At 39.5% G+C, this 18,146-nt stretch overlaps 1 protein-coding gene across 1 annotated transcript in view; it reads right to left on the bottom strand.

Moving 5' to 3' along the window:
- STK17B (serine/threonine kinase 17b) overlaps nt 1–14,786 on the bottom strand; it is a 37,360-nt gene extending 22,574 nt beyond the window's left edge. The window contains exons 1-2 of the mRNA XM_007965714.3: nt 14,541–14,786; nt 6,411–6,576 (exon numbers count right to left, since the gene is read on the bottom strand). Coding sequence (XP_007963905.1) covers nt 6,411–6,532 — 122 coding nt within the window. The 5' untranslated portion in view covers nt 6,533–6,576; nt 14,541–14,786. The remainder of the gene's footprint in view (nt 1–6,410; nt 6,577–14,540) is intronic.
- Nucleotides 14,787–18,146: the final 3,360 nt, after the last annotated feature.

The following is an 18,146-nucleotide window of genomic DNA, read 5'->3' on the forward strand; positions in this document are numbered from 1 at the left end:
ATCTTGGGAGGCCGAGGCAGGCAGATCACTTGAGGCCAGGAGTTCAAGATCAGCCTGGCCAACATGGCAAAACCTGTCTCTACTAAAAATACAAAAATTAGCCAGCCATTGTGGCGCATGCCTGTAATCCCAGCTATGCAGGAGGTTGAGGCAGGAGAATCTATTGAACCTGGAAGGCAGAAGTTGCAGTGAGCCAAGATCATGCCACTGTACTCTAGCCTGGGTGACAGAGTGAGACTGTCTCAAAAAAAAAAAAAAAAAAAAAAAGATACATTACCATTGCAGGGAAATAATCTCATTTGCATACGAACTCAATGCCATGCTCTGCTCTTGGTATAAATTATTGTGTTTAAGTATCACAACAATCCTATATAATAAACACTCCCCTGTTCTTCACACCTCAGAGAAGATATATAATTTAGTTAAGGTAAAGATTTAAACTCAGGTCTATTTCCAAAAACTGTACCCTTCATAGGGTATCACATTAACTCTGTAATTAGACTAGCTTACCTTCAATTATAAGAAATTAAAGGGAATGCAAAAAATGGGTATTTGACTTATTTAATTTTATTAGTAATTTTTCCTGTTAACACAATCAATTTTTACCACCGTCGAAACTTTCTATCACAACTGTCAATTGTTTTAGCAATATATCTCTTAGTAATGCTCAGTGGTCTTTGAAGCCTGTAACAGATAACTAAGGTATATGTGTCCCTCAGAAAATATTCAAAGATACTTCATGATAAACTAAGAAAATAATGGTTATCAACAGCTAGTACAAGCACACCCATTAAGGTCATGTTTATCATTTTAGAAAGAAGTATGCTTTTAGCTCTCTCCAATGGCAGTGCTTAGTAACCTCTGCCAAAATTTAAAGACACTGAAAATTCATTTCTATCGGCATATGTGTGTACTGTAAGTCTACAGTTGCCCAAAATTTATTTTCACAAAGGCCTAAAGCTATTCTGAGTCAAGGATTATTTTGGGAAACTAATAAAAGCTATTCTATTGACTGCCTACACAGAAAAATGTACACAAGCCCTTAAATAGGAAATTTTACATATAATTCCAGAGGGTTTTCAGATCCTAAAGCCCATCCATAAACCTTGTAAGGCTGAGTATATGGGATCTGAAATTAAGAACCTCTACCTTAAATTTTGAATTACTCTCTGGTTTCTGATACTAACAAATCAGGTATAAATAAAAGATCTTCAGGAAGCAATGTTTGCTCCAGAATTCCTCTTGCCCCAATTCCCTTCAATATATTTCTAACACAGTCTATCAGACTCTTAGCATGAAAAACAAAACTTGGTGTTTAGGGGGTACTGGGTGGAAACTGTGGGACTAAATTGCTTGACTGTATTTTACTAGCTATTTGCAAAGGTCAAGATAACAAAGATTCCTACTTTTTATTACCCAAATTTCCTCAAAATTGGTGCTAACGAAAAGTACTGGAAATCAAACTATAATTTCACTCTTCTACATTTATCAAAATATATTAATATATCAACTAAATAAATCTGCATATAAAAACCTGATTCTTTGAAAGCAGTTTTAAGATTTGAGAATGTTTAACTATAAAATATTTTTTCATGGTATGCAGAAGGAATACAAATTGATGGGTTTCAATGAGCACACACACACAAAAATTAGTCCCTTTACTTTATATTCAATCCATTGGTGTTTCATATGTTTTATCCTGGATAAACTCAGTCAGAATAAGATTAAACACCTCATGAAAGGTCATAAATGGAATCGGAGCCCCAAGAATAAACTGTGAAATGTGAATTCCTAATTTTCTGTTCTAATCACTATAAAACAATTCCTCCCTTTAAAATAATTTTGTTGGGCCGGGCACGGTGGCTCACGCCTGTAATCCCAGCACTGTGGGAGGCTGAGGTGCGCAGATTCCGAGGTCAGGAGATCAAGACCACCCTGACTAACACGGTGAAATCCCATCTCTACTAAAAATACAAAAAATTAGCCGGGCCTGGTGGCATGTGCCTGTAATCCCAGCTACTCAGGAACCTGAGGCAGGAGAATCACTTGAATCCGGGAGATGGGGGTTGCAGTGAGCCGAGATCACATCACCGCACTCCAGCCTGGGGACAGAGCAAGACTGTCTCAAAAAAAAAAAAAAAAAAAAAAAAAAATTGTTAAAGAAGTGTAACTCACTTGCTTCTATCAATTCTTTTTTAGATTTCGAAGCAAAAACTTGTCTAAAACAGGAAGGAAATTTTGGGTTTTATAAAAAAATTCACTTGTAAAATTTAGGAAACAGAAACCAGTTAGCCAAGAAAACTGGGCATCTGAAAAAACAGTTTAAAGTAGCGCTTGTGACAATTCAGTTCTGCAATAATTTTATTATTTATTATATCTACAAGCCAGAATTCTCCCAGAAACAAAGAACAAAATTAAATAACACTTCTTATCTAATCATTCCAGGTATTACCAAGAGGGTTTTTTGTTTGTTTGTTTGTTTGTTTTTGAGATAAGGTCTCAACTCTATCACCCAGGCTGGAGTGCAGTGTTAGGATCTCAGCTCACCGCAGCCTCAACCTCACAGGCTCAGAAGATCCTCTTACTTCAGCCTCCCGTGTAGCTGAGACCACAGACACGCACCACCACTCCTGGCTAATTTTTTACATAATTTGTACAGACAGTATCTCTCCCTAGGTTGCCCAGGTTGGTTTCAAACTCCTGGGCTCAAGCGATTCTCCTGCCTCAGCCTCCCAAAGTGTTGAAATTTTACAGGCATGAGCCACTGAACCCGGCCCAAGAGGCCTTCTTAAGCAAGTACAGCACTCATTAATCCAGGGCAAAGGTGACCACATGATGTGGATAATGATTTATTTATTTGTCAACATTCACCACTAAGTAAAAGCTCCATGAGGGCAGGGACCATGTCTGTCCTAATTATTACAGTAATTATAAAATCTACAGTTCATTAACATATAATAGGAAGTGAAATACCTGTTGAATGAATGCCAGAAATATGTATCCACTATAATACCACATACTGTGCTATTCTGTATCCTGTAATTAAAGTGTTTGTATTTCTTAAAAGTTTGAGATTCCAATAAAATTATATATATGTGTGTGTGTGTGTATATTATATATTCATTTATATGCTATGAAGGTAGATATTTTTACCATAACTATCAGATGACTTAGGAAAAAAACCCAAATATTTGTTTTCTGTTCTAAAATGCTAATTATAGTTTAAAAGTATAAAAAATGATCTTTAAAATATGTTTCTATACCAAATGTAATTGAAACATTTAAGAAAAGTTAAAGCATTTAAAAATAATCCTTAAGTCATTCCCTAAAAAGGCAAGGCTAACTAGATTTCCCAGCAGTGAAAAGGTCTAGTAGTTACCCTTCTGCATTCCCCTTCTGCATTCTAGAATACACAATAAAATGTGAAAGGAGGCGGGAGGGTAAGCCACAAAGGAAGCTGACGTTTATTTCTGAATCTGCCTCACCCTTCTAACCACAAGAAGTCCTATGAAACCTTTGCCTCAGTTGGGGGAGGGGTAGAAAAAACTTACCCAACATGTTAAAAAACAGGAACAATGCAAGTTTTTTGAGAATAGTAAAAAATGAACTGTTAACTTTTACATAATTTCCTTTAGTTTGCTAAAAGAAAATGAATTATTAAACACTAACACTCTGAAATTAAAAAGTTGATTTAGAAAGGTAACTTTCAAAATGTGCAAACCTCAGAAGAAATGATTATGATTCTAATTTCCATTTCACAAAAGTATAGGTTATTAAAATTGGTAACAATATTGAAAGAACTTTCGGTACCTTCTTGGCAGATGAAAAGTTATGATTCTAATTTATCAAGATCTAATAATTAAACATATCAATATTTACCATGTGACTCATTAGCCCATATCAATTCAAAAGAAAGATGTTACTTGGTCTCTTTCATAAAGATATTTTAAAATGGGAATTTAGCAATCAATCTAAATTTGTTTTAATCAAATTCTATCATGAGTTTTTGATCTAAAATTCTAAAAATTATGCCTAATTCAACTTTATGATGGCACTTCATTTATAAAGCAATTTAGAATTATTAGTATTGTCCTCAAAGTTTAAATTGTCCAAAGCCCTCAAAGCAAAAATACTTTATAGACTTTTTAGCTCCTATAATATCCTCAATTTTGAAAAGTTAATTTAAAAAATGTAAGTAAATTTACTTATCAAATAGTAACTCAGAAAAATAGAAAATAAATTGCCTTTTGTTGTGTGTACTGTTCAAGACCTTGCATAATATTCACTTCCCCGTCGCTGAAGCATTCAAACTGAGGCTGGATAACAGTTTGCTGGGGAAATTATAGGAAAGATTGCTGCACTGCATACAAACATTGTATTAGTAAGACCACGGACCACTGAAGTCTTTCCAATGCAGAGATTCTATGGTTCTATGCAAGATACAGGAAACTTTAAAAAAAAAAAAAAAGACAAAAAAACCTTTCTTCTTCCTATTATAATGCAAAGTCAAGTAATTAAGATTTAGAACAATTTCTTAAAAACATTTTAAAAGGTTCTAAAAACTATATCTTGTAATACACCATTAAAACATCCAAATATTTTGCACATTAAATTAGTATGCCAGGTATTATGAAATGTGCTTTTATATTTAATTCTTGGTCAATGAGTTAGATATTATAATCCTTTTTTTTTTTTTTTTTTGAGACAAAGTCTCATAGTGTTGCCCAAGCTGTAGTGCAGTAGTGCGATATTGGCTCACTGCAACCTTCACCTGCCGGGTCCAAGTGATTCTCCTGCCTCAGCCTCCCGAGTAGCTGGGACTACAAGCACACACAACCATGCCTGGCTAATTTTGGATTTTCAGTAGAGACAGGGTTTCACTGTGTTGGTCAGGCTGGTCTCGAACTCCTGACCTCATGGTCCACCCGCCTCAGCCTCCCAAAGTGCTGGGATTACAGGCGTGAGTCACCACGCCTGGCCAGATATTACAATTCTTATTTTGCAAAAGAAAGGCTGCATCTAACATCTGCAACGTGAAAAAGCCAGGACTTGCCTCTGCCCTTAAAAGGCCACCAAGAATGAAACTACTTTTCATGATTCAGTCAACTTTTCTTTTCACATTGAGATTTTCAAAGATAAAAATCAATCACACTGTTTTGCTGCACATTTATCAACACAAACATGGACTTAGTAAACCATTTAACATACGACAAAACATTTACCTGCAGAACTAAAATCAAACTGAAGATACATAATGATTACCATCTTCCAACCCTTCATGAAGCACCTTTATTTTAAAGCTCAAAAGATGCTGAATGTATAACTTAAATAACTTGGTATATCTTTTATAACTTTACATATATTAAAATGGTAGTACAGAATGGTTTCATAATATCATGTCACTCTTGGTCATACAGAGTTTAAACACTGGTTAAGGGAAAATAATTTGTAAAGGCTTTTATTTATAAAACACTCATTTGTTGTGACATAGAATCAGACTATGAAATATGAATTCATTCTTTCTGTTCAACTTAGGAGATGGGGGAGAATCTCCCTATTCTCTTTTTTTTTTTTTTTAAAGCCAAATACAATATCCTAGGAATTTTAAAAAATATTTCATTTAACAAAAACTTACAGAGCATTGTACTAGGCACTTTACAAACATTAACTAACTTAATTCTCATAACAACCATATAAGATAGACACAATTACCTTCACCCCTACTTTTCAGATGAGGAAACGACAGCACTAAGAGGTACAGTAGGCAGGGTGCAGGGGCTCACACCTCTTATCTCAGCACTTCGGGAGGCCACAGCCAGAGGATTGCTTGAACCCAGGAGCTGGAGACCAGTCTGGGCAACATGGCGAAACCCTGTCTCTACAAAAAACCAGCCCAGTGTGGTGGTGTGTGCCTGTAGTCCCAGCTACTTAGGAGGCTGAGGTGGGAGATCCCTTGAGCCCAGGAGACAGGAGGTTGCAGTGAGCCAAGAACATGTCACTGAACCCCAGCTTGAGCAACAGAGTGAGATCCTGCCACAAATAAAAACTAAAAAAAGAGGTACAGTTATTTAGTTGAAGTCACACATCTAGTAAATAGTGGAGTCCAGACTTGAACTCAGCAGTCCACTATGCTGAGCTGCCTCTTTCCATGCACAGCCTCACATAAGGACAGAGACCTCCTATCAGAGCCTCTGAGGCTAGGTAGGATGTATGATGTAAGTTCACTAAACCCTCCACAGATTTGGTTTTCAAGTCAGTTAAGACTAGACCCTAGGTAATAGCAACAGAGATGACAGCTTTCCTTCCTAATCATTGTTAAATAATGATCCCAAAGTGAGTTTTATAGAATTATAAAAACACAAATCCAAAATTTGAATTTAGATGGCATACACATCATATGGTTTTCTTACCTCCCTAGCTCTTTAGACGTAAGCATATAGAAATTATTAAAGTTTTCCATTTTCATTGGAGTTTGAGGAGTTGTAGTTAGCAGGCCTGAAATACTTCGGCAATCAAATCTCCTCCTCGACATGTTAGGTGATTCCTAGGTCTGCTTCTTTAGTCACTTATTTTTACCTATGCAAAAAAAGAGAAGACAGAGAAAAGATGTTATCTCGGGCAGGAGGTGCATTACATTACACAGCTCCAAATATAGCTATAAAATACAACTAAAAAAAAAAAAAGATTTAAAGAACACATTCTACTCAGGAGGAAAAAACAAAAAGCACACACATAAACCAGTAACACTGTGGCACTTCAATGAAGTTACTGACTTCATTTCAGAATAAAACTACTGTGAAAGTTCTCTCAATTAAAAAAAAAAGTTATGATAAAATTATAACACCAACAATCACTTAGTTTCATCATAAAACTCCATTCTTTAAAGTTATATAAAGTTATAGAGGTTTCAGCTGGACATGGTGGTGCACGCCTGTAATCCCAGCACTTTGGGAGGCTGAGGCAGGAGGATCACTTGAGGCCAGAAGTTCAAGACCAGTCCTGGCAACACAGTGAGAGCCCATCTCTATGAAAATATTTAAACATTAACTGGGTGTAGTGGCTCGCACCTGTAGTCCCAGCTGCTTGGGAGGATGAGGCAGAAGCATCACTTGAGCCCAGAAGTTTGAGGTTGCAGTGAGCTATGAATGTGCTACCGCAGTTCAGTTTGGGCAACAGAGCGAGACTTTATCTCATAAATAAATAAATAAATAAATAAATAAATAAATAAAGTTATAGGCTTCACATAATAGGTAATTTAATACAACAAGGTAATAATTATTCATTTTAAACTTATTTTCACATGGCTAAAGAAATTTGGTGGTAAATGCACATACTGTGAGTTATATTACTGATGTGAAGGACTACAAGAAACAGAACTTTTTCCATGGATTGGCTGTTTCAGTACTAGACTCAGAAACTCTCAAAGGTCTTACGAGTCCCTCCTTTGACAGCACCTAGCACAGAGCCTGCTATGTCTGAAGTGCTCAATTTTGTTGGAGGAGTGACTAATCTACACATAAAGCTTTATTCTGAAGTTCTGTATCTGAAGCTCATATATATATATCTGGAAATTGTTGATGTTTACATGCATTCAGTGTTATCAAAACTATTATGTTAATTGCATTCATAAAACAATAACAGATACTATATTTCAAGACACTTATGACTTACTGCTATGCCTACTTAATAAAATATCAAGTATTATTCTTTTAGCACCCTCCTGCTAAGCATTTGTTCCTTCTCTGCCACCTTTATTTCCTATTTTCTACTTACATGTACTGTTCTTTATCTTCCTAAATTCAAATGCCAACTATATTCTACTTAGCCAAAAAGCAGTGTCATTAGAGTTCAGTGTTTTCAGTTTCTACATTTTCTCCTTTTGGTGTTATTCTCAAATTATGAATGCGTCACTGCAGTTCAGCCTGGGTGACAGATGGAGACCTTGTCTCAAAAAATTAAATTAAATTAAATTAAAATTATAGCTTTCACACAACTAGATAGTAAAACTGTTGTCTCTACATCTCTTAATCTTTGGGGAAACAAAGCTCTAACCAGTTTTGGGGTACATCTCTAGGAGGGTCATAATGTAGCATTCTGAGAATAACCTTTAGACTGAAAGACACCTGGGTCTGAATTCCATTCATCCATCATACCAGCTATGAGACCTTAATTATTTAACTTTGTTATTGTTATGGGCTGAATTGTGTCCTCCCCCAAATTCCTAAGTTGAAAAACCCTAACCCCTGTATCTCATAATGTTACTACCTTTGGAGATGGGGCCTTTAAAAAGGCGATTAAGTTAAAATGAGGTCATTAAAGTGGGCCAGTTAGGACACAGACACACACAGAGGAAAGACTATGTGAACACACTAGGAGAAGACCGCCATCTACAAGACAAGAGGGCAGGCCCCAGAAGAAACCAACCCCGCACATACGCTGATCCCAGATTTCTAGCCTCCAGAATTGTTGAGAAAATATACTTCTGTTAAGTCACCTGATCTGTGGCAACACAGTTATTTAAAAAGAAAACAAAACATGTAATATTTCAAATATAAGACAAGGAACACCATATACAAACATTTACTTTCCAATCTTATTACTTGGTCGTATTTCATTTAAATTAAGAATAAAACATGTTAGACACAGCCCCTTCTTTCCACCCCCAGTTTACACTCCCACTAGCACTGGATGGGACAGTTTATCACTACTTTGACAATACTTGCCCAATTCAGACTTTTAATTTTGGCTATTCTAGTGTGATGAAGGTGAAATGGAATTTTGTTGTGATTTACTTCGCATTTTCCTGTTTATCAGTGAAGAAAGCTTCGACTGTGCTGCCTCTAAAGTATGGATGATAAAAGAATCAATCTCCCAGTGCTGCAAGGATTAAAACTTAAAATATGCTGAACTCATGTCCACTGACACAGGTACAATGCAAGTCACCAGAGCATATCGTTATTGTTCCACAAAACAAAATTAACATTCTACCCAAAAATACTCTCCCTGCAGTTCTCTGCCATTGTTGAATAGCTGTACCATTTCCATGTACAAAATTCTCATCCCAACATAGTCTAAACTTAATTCTTAAAAGCATTTTTGTTTTCTGTTTTAACTATTTGTGTATCTTCTTAGTTCTGATAGTGCTGAGTTTCACTGATTTTTTTCCATTGTTCTGAAAGATCAATATGGGTACCAATTTCCTCATAAGTTCATCTATTTATTGGAAATATACCTACATCATAAGCTGCTTTAGGCATCCATTAAGCATTTCTTAAGTTCATTTTCCTTTTATTTACTGCATTGGAACCAATTGTCAGAGCCAAGATATTTTTCCATTTCCTCTCCTTTAGCCAATTTTGCATAGAGTGGAGCATGAATGTCACCTTTGTCCACCAAGCCCTCCATAAACATCTGGTTGCCCTTCATATAAGGTACATGCAGGTTATCAGTCAGTTCTCTGTCACTCCTTCTTGTATCTTCCTAAATTTCCCACCAAATTCTCTTTAACTCCAACAATTCTCAGGCCTTTTCTTGTCTTCTACTACACTTCATATACCTATAACTGATTCTAAATTACCAATACGTCTCACTCCATTTGAAGTCCATTTCATAACATTTTATCAGGTTATGCCGGTTAAAAAAAATCTTAAGGGATCTGGTAAGTAAATTTATATGCATGTGTATACACGTTTATAGGCACGATTAGATCCTATAAAAAGTGTAATAGAAGGTAAGACACAATTAAGCTTTTAATCACATAGTGCTACTAAAAATAATGGTATCTCACTTATTTTTAAAGATTTTTTTCATTAATTCTCATTATAATAATTGCCATAAGAATTTAGAAGTAGATCAGTGAAGGCAGGAAAAGAAGCAAATGTTAGGCTTGACCTGGGCCTTCACTTACTTGAATGCAGAAAGCAAGTGTGACGTGAACAAAAGCAAGACTATGTCTACAAACCTCTAGCTCTATTTTAAAAAGTATTTATCATGATATTTATTTCAAAATTATCAAATAAGTTTTTAAAAAATAGAGTATATAATAATAAAGACATTTAGAAAATCAAATTGTCTGTTTTGATTCCTTCATTAGCTCCCCAGTAGAAGAAGCTTTCAAGTACTTATAGCATGACACTTAAAGGCCTCTGAGGCCAAGTATACACCAGCTACATTTCCTGAGGCACTCATATTTCATATTTTGTCACCACATCTTTGTTATACTTCTTTGCTTGAAAAAGCCTTTCTACTTTCCTTAAATGGCTAACTCTTCTTACACATCCTTCATAACTCAACACAGAATGGCCTCTCCCCCAGGAAGCTTTGCCTAAAAACCACAGGTTGATTTAAATGCTTCTCCTTTATGCTTCAAATAAGAGGACCCTTGGCATACTTCCTTACCTCAAAATGTAACATGTTAGATTACAGTTCTGTTTAGTGTTTAAAGGGCAGCATCCTTTTACTTTTGTGCCTAAGCAACCAGCATGGTATCTGCCACTCAGTAGGAATTTTAAAAATGTTTGATAAACTGAATTGTCAGAATTACCAGATAGAGCAAAAAGAAATTGTAGGTACATCTCATGTCTTTGAGGGGTTAGGAGAACTTGAGATCCATCTTGAATTTATAGTACTGGAGCTCTGAATGCAGCTAGTCTCTGCTTAATTCAGTATTTGGACAAATAAAGTAACTATTTTAAATTGCACTTACAAAATGTCAGTTCTAAACAGGTAGCCACAAAGTCTGGAAAAGAACAGATAAAATGATTTTGTCATATACTATAACGTAATGCCAATAGACCTTTTGTTTTTCCACTGTTTCCAGACAAGGTGGCTACTTGTTTTTAATACAAGCTATTAACACAAATACCTACTGCAGTTAAGAACATCGCTCTTTTAGGAGCCACCACAAATCAGGAAATTCAGGTAAGTGTCCTACCAAGATTTATCACTGATAAGTCTAGATCTTCACGAAGTAAATTGGAAAGGCAATAGGAAGCAAAGTAAGCCCCAAGATTGTAAGGGAAGCAACTCCTTTCTACATAGGCATTTAAGGCATTTACTGCTAGCAAGCTTTCCCTAGGAAACCGAAAAAGAGATTTAGCGTCCATGAAAAGTAAAGGAAGAACTTTCACCTGGTGTGGCAGAAGTATTCGTTTTTAATTAGTCACTGATTAGAAGTATTGGTATCAAGACGGAAATTATGATGATTTTCAATTTCAAGGAAAAGATTCCTTGTATATATTCTGCTAACAGGTTTTGTTTTTAAAAATATTTTGAACAGAAAATATAATTCATAAATTTAATCCTCCAAAAATCACAATAGAAAGTCAGCTAAACTAACTCTAATCCAACTATTCTAGTATATACTATCCAAGGGCTGAAGAGTCAGGCAATGACTCCTAGGCCTGATTCTGTGCCAAGACCCTAAGGCCTAATGCTGTGTCTTCCCACCTCCAGAAAAAGAATTAAACCCTGTAATTGTGAACCAGGACAAGGCGTTGAAAAACGGGAGTGGGTGATGCGGGGGTGGGCAACAAATGCATGGTGCTTGTCATTCACAAGATGGAAAATTAGGTTTCTGTTGTAAAATATTGTTTACTTAACAGCACCGCTGAAGTACTATTTATTCAGTAACTATTACAATGCAAAATGGAATCTGATCCTTTAAGAATTAAAGAGGAAATTACCATCTCACTGTTAAAAATTTTCAATGCTTAGAGTATCACTACACACTCTTTTGGAGTAATTGCAAAGGGTCAGGGATGAACCAAAATATAATGCACATACATATTAAAAGAAACTAACATACATCTTTTAAATGGCACTGAAGTTTGAGGTTAAATGTTCTGGAAAAAGGATAATAAAAAACTTTTAATTAAGTATGCCTTGAAAATTGCAACATTACAACATAGTTAGATAAAAATACGTGTTTGTAACTTTGTAAGAACATTTCTTAATTGAAACATTCAAAGAAATAGCCTTTGATAACAGTCCAGCATAGAATACAAACTACAGTACTTAAACATAAAATCACTGAATTTTGTCATCAACATGATGAAAAACTAAAGTAACTGACATTTTAAGTTTTCCTAAGTGGAAAGTTAGTAGATAAATGATCGCTAATGTTTCTGACAAAACAAATACCCATACAGTGCAAAAGATTTCTTTACAAAAAGAAGAATCAATCAGTATCCTTGAAAAGTAGTAAGCCTAGGAATACCATTCTTTTTTATTTTATTTTATTTTTTTTTGAGACAGAGTCTCGCTCTGTCGCCCAGGCTGGAGTGCAGTGGCCGGATCTCCGCTCACTGCAACCTCCGCTTCCCGGGTCAAGCAACTCTTCTGCCTCAGCCTCCTGAGTAGCTGGGACTACAGGCACGTGCCACAATGCCCAGCTAATTTTTGTATTTTTAGTACAGACGGGGTTTCACCATATTGGTCAGGCTGGTCTCGAACTCCTGAGCTCATGATCCACGCGCCTCGGCCTCCCAAAGTGCTGGGATTACAGGCGTGAGCCACTGCGCCTGGCCAGAATACTATTCTTAACTGTCAATCTTACACACAGAAAATGTGAATTACAATATACTATGCATGGAATTTGGGGACAATTTAAGGATTAAGTGAAAGTGTCATTAACTGATTTCCTTGATTTCTTGTGCCCCTAAAATTAAAACAAAAATATTTTGATAAGGAAATTCTCCCTTATAATTATCAAAGAGCTTTAAAACATGTTAAAATGTTCACTTAACAGCAGTAAAACAGTGCAAGCTTAAAAATAAAATTATCTGACTAGAAACGTCCGCCATAAAAATGCTTGTATCTTCTTCAAATTTGTTACTCATATGCTAACACAGCGATTAGTCAAGCCTCCTACTTCCTAAAAACGGATTCTATCTTAACCAAATTGTAATTCACTAATCAATGATCCCAAGATAAACTGCGACCATTCTATCCACACACAAAAAAGGATGGTCTCCAATTACAGAAATTCTACTTTTAAAAAGTCTTGCCAGGTAAGCAAATATATTTCACCTCAATTTTGGATCCCTACTTTAGAAAAAAGTGATCTAAAATGTACAATATGTATCTCAAAAATAAAACATCTATTCATGCCTCCAATTATTAAGATACTAGAAAAAAATTTAAATGAGCATCTGCTCCGAGGAGGAGGATCCGAGGGAGATGAGTGTAAAACTTTTGCACTGCTTCTATGGACCAGTTTTTTTTTTTGTTTTGTTTTGTTTTTAAATACACAATCCTACGGGTATACGGTCTAATATTTATAAAATAAGCACTTGTTGAAAATTACTTCTGAGCAGTTCACCATAAAACTAAAAAAGTGTTATCAATGAGAAAGTAAGTTTATTATATTTTCCTTTAATAAAATTGTGCTGCTGGGTTCAAAAACGCTGCCACTCATTTCTACAGGGCTACGCTGTCTCCGCGCAGACATTCTCATAGACTTGAAAATGTAAAGTGGCCACACGTCACACACGTCAAACGTCCCTGGCAAGGTTCAGCTTATCATTAGCACCACAGATGTAAACATTACGTCGACAAAACAATCGGTGAATGTGATACACAGTCCTGATGTGTTTAAATATTAGTGAAATCTGATCAGTATTATGGTTTTAAAAACGTATTTTGTTTCTTAACTCCAATTTCCAAATTGATGTCAGAGTGCCTCTAGTCCAGACAGAAACTAATGCCAGCTACCAGCTGCTATAAAGCCTCTTTCAACTTTGTCTCTACTCCCTCGGAGGGTAATTCAAATGAAACGCTTTTCCCTACAATAAAACAAAGAGCCTGGGTAAATGTCAAAAATCGTTGGCATCCAGTAGTCGTATAGTTTGAGGATGAGTCGTGCACACTAAGTGGGTTACAAGGCATCAAAGTAAAAATCAGATCGCTGAAAAAATCACGGAAACAGCTGTAGCCCGTCTTGCTCTCTCGCTGGATTTAAAACACTGTTCCCAAGCAGTAACTGAAAATGTCCCACAAGATGAGCACGAACTTTCTCTAAAGACAGCTGGGAGCTGGACGCGACCACGAGTTCGATGGGAACGCGCCCCGTGCCCAAGCCGCAGCTGGGACTCGGGAGAGGCAAGGGTGACCGCGTGGCCGTGCTGTGGAAGGGACCCGCGCGGGCCCGCCACGAAGGCGGCCCTGCCTGGCGCGACCCGGGGAGAGCCCGGGCCGGCCGGGTGGAGGGCGCACGGGGGCACACGGACACGCACAGACACAGACACGCGCCCGGGCTGAGGAGGGTGGTGGGAGGACCGCTGGCCGCTCCCGGCGCCGAACCACAGGGAACCGGGACTCCAGCCACAAAGCGGAGAGGCGCCAGCAGCAATCGGCCACCTGAGTGGCGACGGAGTCTGAGCCCCTCTCAGCCAAGCCGGGGATCCGAAGGGATCCTGGACCCTCCCCGCACCGCCTAAACGCTCCTCGGCTCCTCCTTCCTCACGTTCCAGGTCTCTGCACCGAGGGGGCTGGTTCCGTCGCAGCCCCGAGCCCACCCGCCAATCCCGCAGGACACTGACCGCTCCGGCCGCTGCAGGTTCTCCCGGGACTGCCCCCACAAGGGGGCCGCTGTCCCGCCCCACGCCGGGGGCCGCCACAGGACGAGTTCTCTAGCTCCAGCCGGGCGAGGCGCCAGGGAGCTCCGAACGTGGCAGGACCCACTTTTACTTTTCCAGACAAGGGCCGACGGTTGTGACTTGGCTTTCCGTGAAGTGACTCCCGGCGACGGCAGCAGAGTGAACTACCGAAGCTTGCAGTTGAGGTTTGAAAACTGCAGCCGCGTCTGGAGCATCGCCGTTCGCCAGATCCCTCCCCCTAGGTCGGGAGAGCCAATCGGAGCGCGTGCGGAGGGTGGGTCTGTCACGTGACGGGAGGGGCGGGGGACCGGCCGGGGGCGCGTGTGCGGGGCGGGGCCCGGCGGTGAGAGGGTGCGGCTCCGGGCCGGCCCCAGGCGGGGCGGGGAGGCGCAGCGGCGTGGCGGCGCAGGTGGGGCGCACCGGGGCTGCCGCGAGGGAGGGGCGGAGGGGCAGAGGGGCAGCGCTGCAGAGGAGGCACGCAGGGCTGGAGCTCCTGCTGGGTGCACTCCTTCCTACCTTCAGAGAGGTCAGTCGAGACCTCTCTGAGAATATCCGGAGAATATCCGGAGACCCGGGAGAAGGAAGCCGCAAAATCCCAGCTGCCTGCAACTAGTTACCAAACTTCAGTGCCTACCAAAGACCTATTTTCTGACTCTTCCTGGGAATCTTCCTTAGGACCTGAACCTACCTTCTAAGTGGAGAACCCAGTTTTCTTCAACTTGGCAGAGGTTCCTCGGAGCGTCAACATCAGTTGGGGATTTATGGAACCCGGACCCCACTGCTAAAGTCTGCTGTCGCGAATGGTGTCCCTTCTGAGGCATTGACTGAAGGCAATGTAGGGAGGGTCCCAATAGGCTGAATAACCGATTTTGCATATATGGTGCCAAGGAAAAAGATGAAAGCCCTCAGCAACGTACTCAAGATCTGTTACCCTTTGAAGACAGTGGAAATTTTCAAAGTTCTGTGCAAGACACAAATGTTTTACATAGATATATAATCCTAGTTTATATGTATAGGATACACACATACTCATACATATATGGGATTAGTTATGTAATCTAGGATTGCTTTCAGAGGACATTTAAGATAATTGCAGAAAACCCTTCCTTGGGAAAAGATACTGGGAGTGGAGTCGTCCTCTTGCTTTCAAAAGACTTAATGCTCAGTTAACATATAAAGGACAGGTTTTCTTGTTCTATCCCACCAAGCCAAGCAAATTCCTATGAAGCTAGCTGTTTCCCTTTCCCACTGCATTTTCCCCCAAGAAAAAGGTATCGAATACATCACAGCCCTTTTTATGAAGTCTGTTTGTTGTTACTTACATTAACTCATCCCGGTTTAATAATGTCTTGCCCCTAAACCTTGTCAAATGAAGAATATTGCTTCCATCTATCTAATGTCTCGTTGCTAACAATTGGGCTGACTAGAGAAGCCTAAAGTTAGGATGAAAATAAACAAAATGCCACACACTGGAATTAACTTTTCTGGGGTCTAAGAATCTGTAAGCAATGAGACTGTTTCCATCTTTTCTTTCATGAACATAGGTGTTGCATTCCAGAGGTCTCAGCACCAGTACCAAAACTAGTAACTTCATGGTGGTCACAGGATTACATCATTATGGTGGGTTTTGGGGTTGTGTGTTTAACTTTAGACCTCCTTAATTTCAACATTTCATCAATTGCTAGCTTTTGGCAACCTTCTCACACTCACCCCATCCTCCCTGTCACGAATCCAGTCCCACATCACTTCACACCTAGACACAGACTTTTCTCTCTCTGGCACCACTGTAAGCCAGTCCTCTTGGTCACAATACCTCTGCTGTAATCAGCCAGCCTCCTAGGGATATTGTCATGTCTTGCATTTTCCTGATTCTGCCTTAGCTCCAGCTTATCACCATCCTCCTCATCCACACCTGTTCATCAGTTTCTGACTTTAAGAAGGTTACCCTCTTCAGGAATCAGAACTCTGCTGATTCCTACTTTCTCTTCCCAGCCTGATCACCTCTGCCTTACGTTCTTTGGTGCAGGGCTGATAGTTTGTGTTTCTTTTACGACCCTAAATAGGTTGTTAATCCTTGTGCCTGATGTCAGATTTGTTAACTAGGATTTATCACACTATCCCAAGGATATTCAACCTCAGGCACTGTGGTTCAAGTAACAAGGAATTCATAGTGCTGAGGAGGAGACAGTACATCTGTGGCCTTGCAGGAAAATTCAGAAGTCAACACATTCCTCCATCCACCTCATCTACCTAAACTCATTCATAACCATGTCAAAAATTATGTTCTTGCTCTCATTCCCTCGAGTAGGAAATCTCCAGGTGAGCTGATGGTCATTCTGTGGTCATTGCCTCTGACCACACAGTTCATTAAGTTGACCTTCCTTGAATGACACAGTCCGACCATGGATGGTGGTTGTTATGGGCTCAGTTGTGTTCTTTTCCAGTTCATACATTGACATTCTAACCCTCAGGAACTCAGAGTATGACCGTATGTGGAGATAGGACCTTTAAAGAAGTAATTAAGGTAAAACGAGATGAGTGGCCCCTGATCCAAGATGACCGGTATCCTGATAAGAATAAATTAGGACACATACAACACTGACTAAGGGTCAACCCTGTGAGGACATAACAAGAAGGTGGCCATTTGCAAAGCAAGCAGAGAGGTCTCAGAAGAAACAAGACCTGCTGATATCTTAATCAAGGGCCTCTAGCCTCCAGAACTGTCTGTTGTTAAAGCCGTCTGCTCCGTGGTATTTGTTATGACAGCCTGAGCAAACACATGCAGTGGTCCTCCCGGATCACTCCAGGTTAGTAATCACACACTGACTAGGAGTGATCCTTCCCAGTCACCACAAGTGGCTTACCACACGTGGCCAGGGCAGGCGATCCTCTCTGGTAATGGCAAGACACTTACCATATTCTGTCCAGGCAAGGGACCTTCCCCAGTCACACCAAGTCAGTCACCTCATACTGACCACATAATGATCAGGAAAGTGACTCTCACTGATTCCATGTTTACTCCCTATAGATGCAGAAAAGGAGGGTTTTGCACAGAGAAGAAGGCCTCAAACTCAAAACTCTAGCCACTGACACACCCTCCTTCTGAAGAATTTATGTGGAAAAGGCAGAACAAGTTCTACTACCTGTCTAGAACTGAATACACCAGAAACCCGTGGCCAGGCTAAAGGTAGCCAGACACAGTCAAGGCCAACAGCCTCTGAAGGGGTGTGGCTCAACCCCCCACCCAACAGGGGTGCTCACTGAATGGAGACAGGCCCCTCCAAACAGATCCCCTCTCTGGAGGTAGGAATGGTGAGTGTACTCAGATGGAGATGTCACAGTGCATTTACCCATGGTACCTACAACAAATTGCAATTTTGAAAGCACTGAGAACGAGAGACTCTAAGAGACCTCACATTCCCTGACTCTCTTGAAACACTATTAGCAAAGGTAATTGGGGCATGTTTTGTCTCATGAGAATAATAACTGAGACTGGTACAAGTGTCTTCCTTAAAGGGTGACACAGTTTTCCTCTCCAAAACATCCATG

This window comes from Chlorocebus sabaeus, chromosome 10 (genome assembly GCF_047675955.1).
Source record: "Chlorocebus sabaeus isolate Y175 chromosome 10, mChlSab1.0.hap1, whole genome shotgun sequence".
NCBI classification, from domain to species: Eukaryota; Metazoa; Chordata; class Mammalia; order Primates; family Cercopithecidae; genus Chlorocebus; species Chlorocebus sabaeus.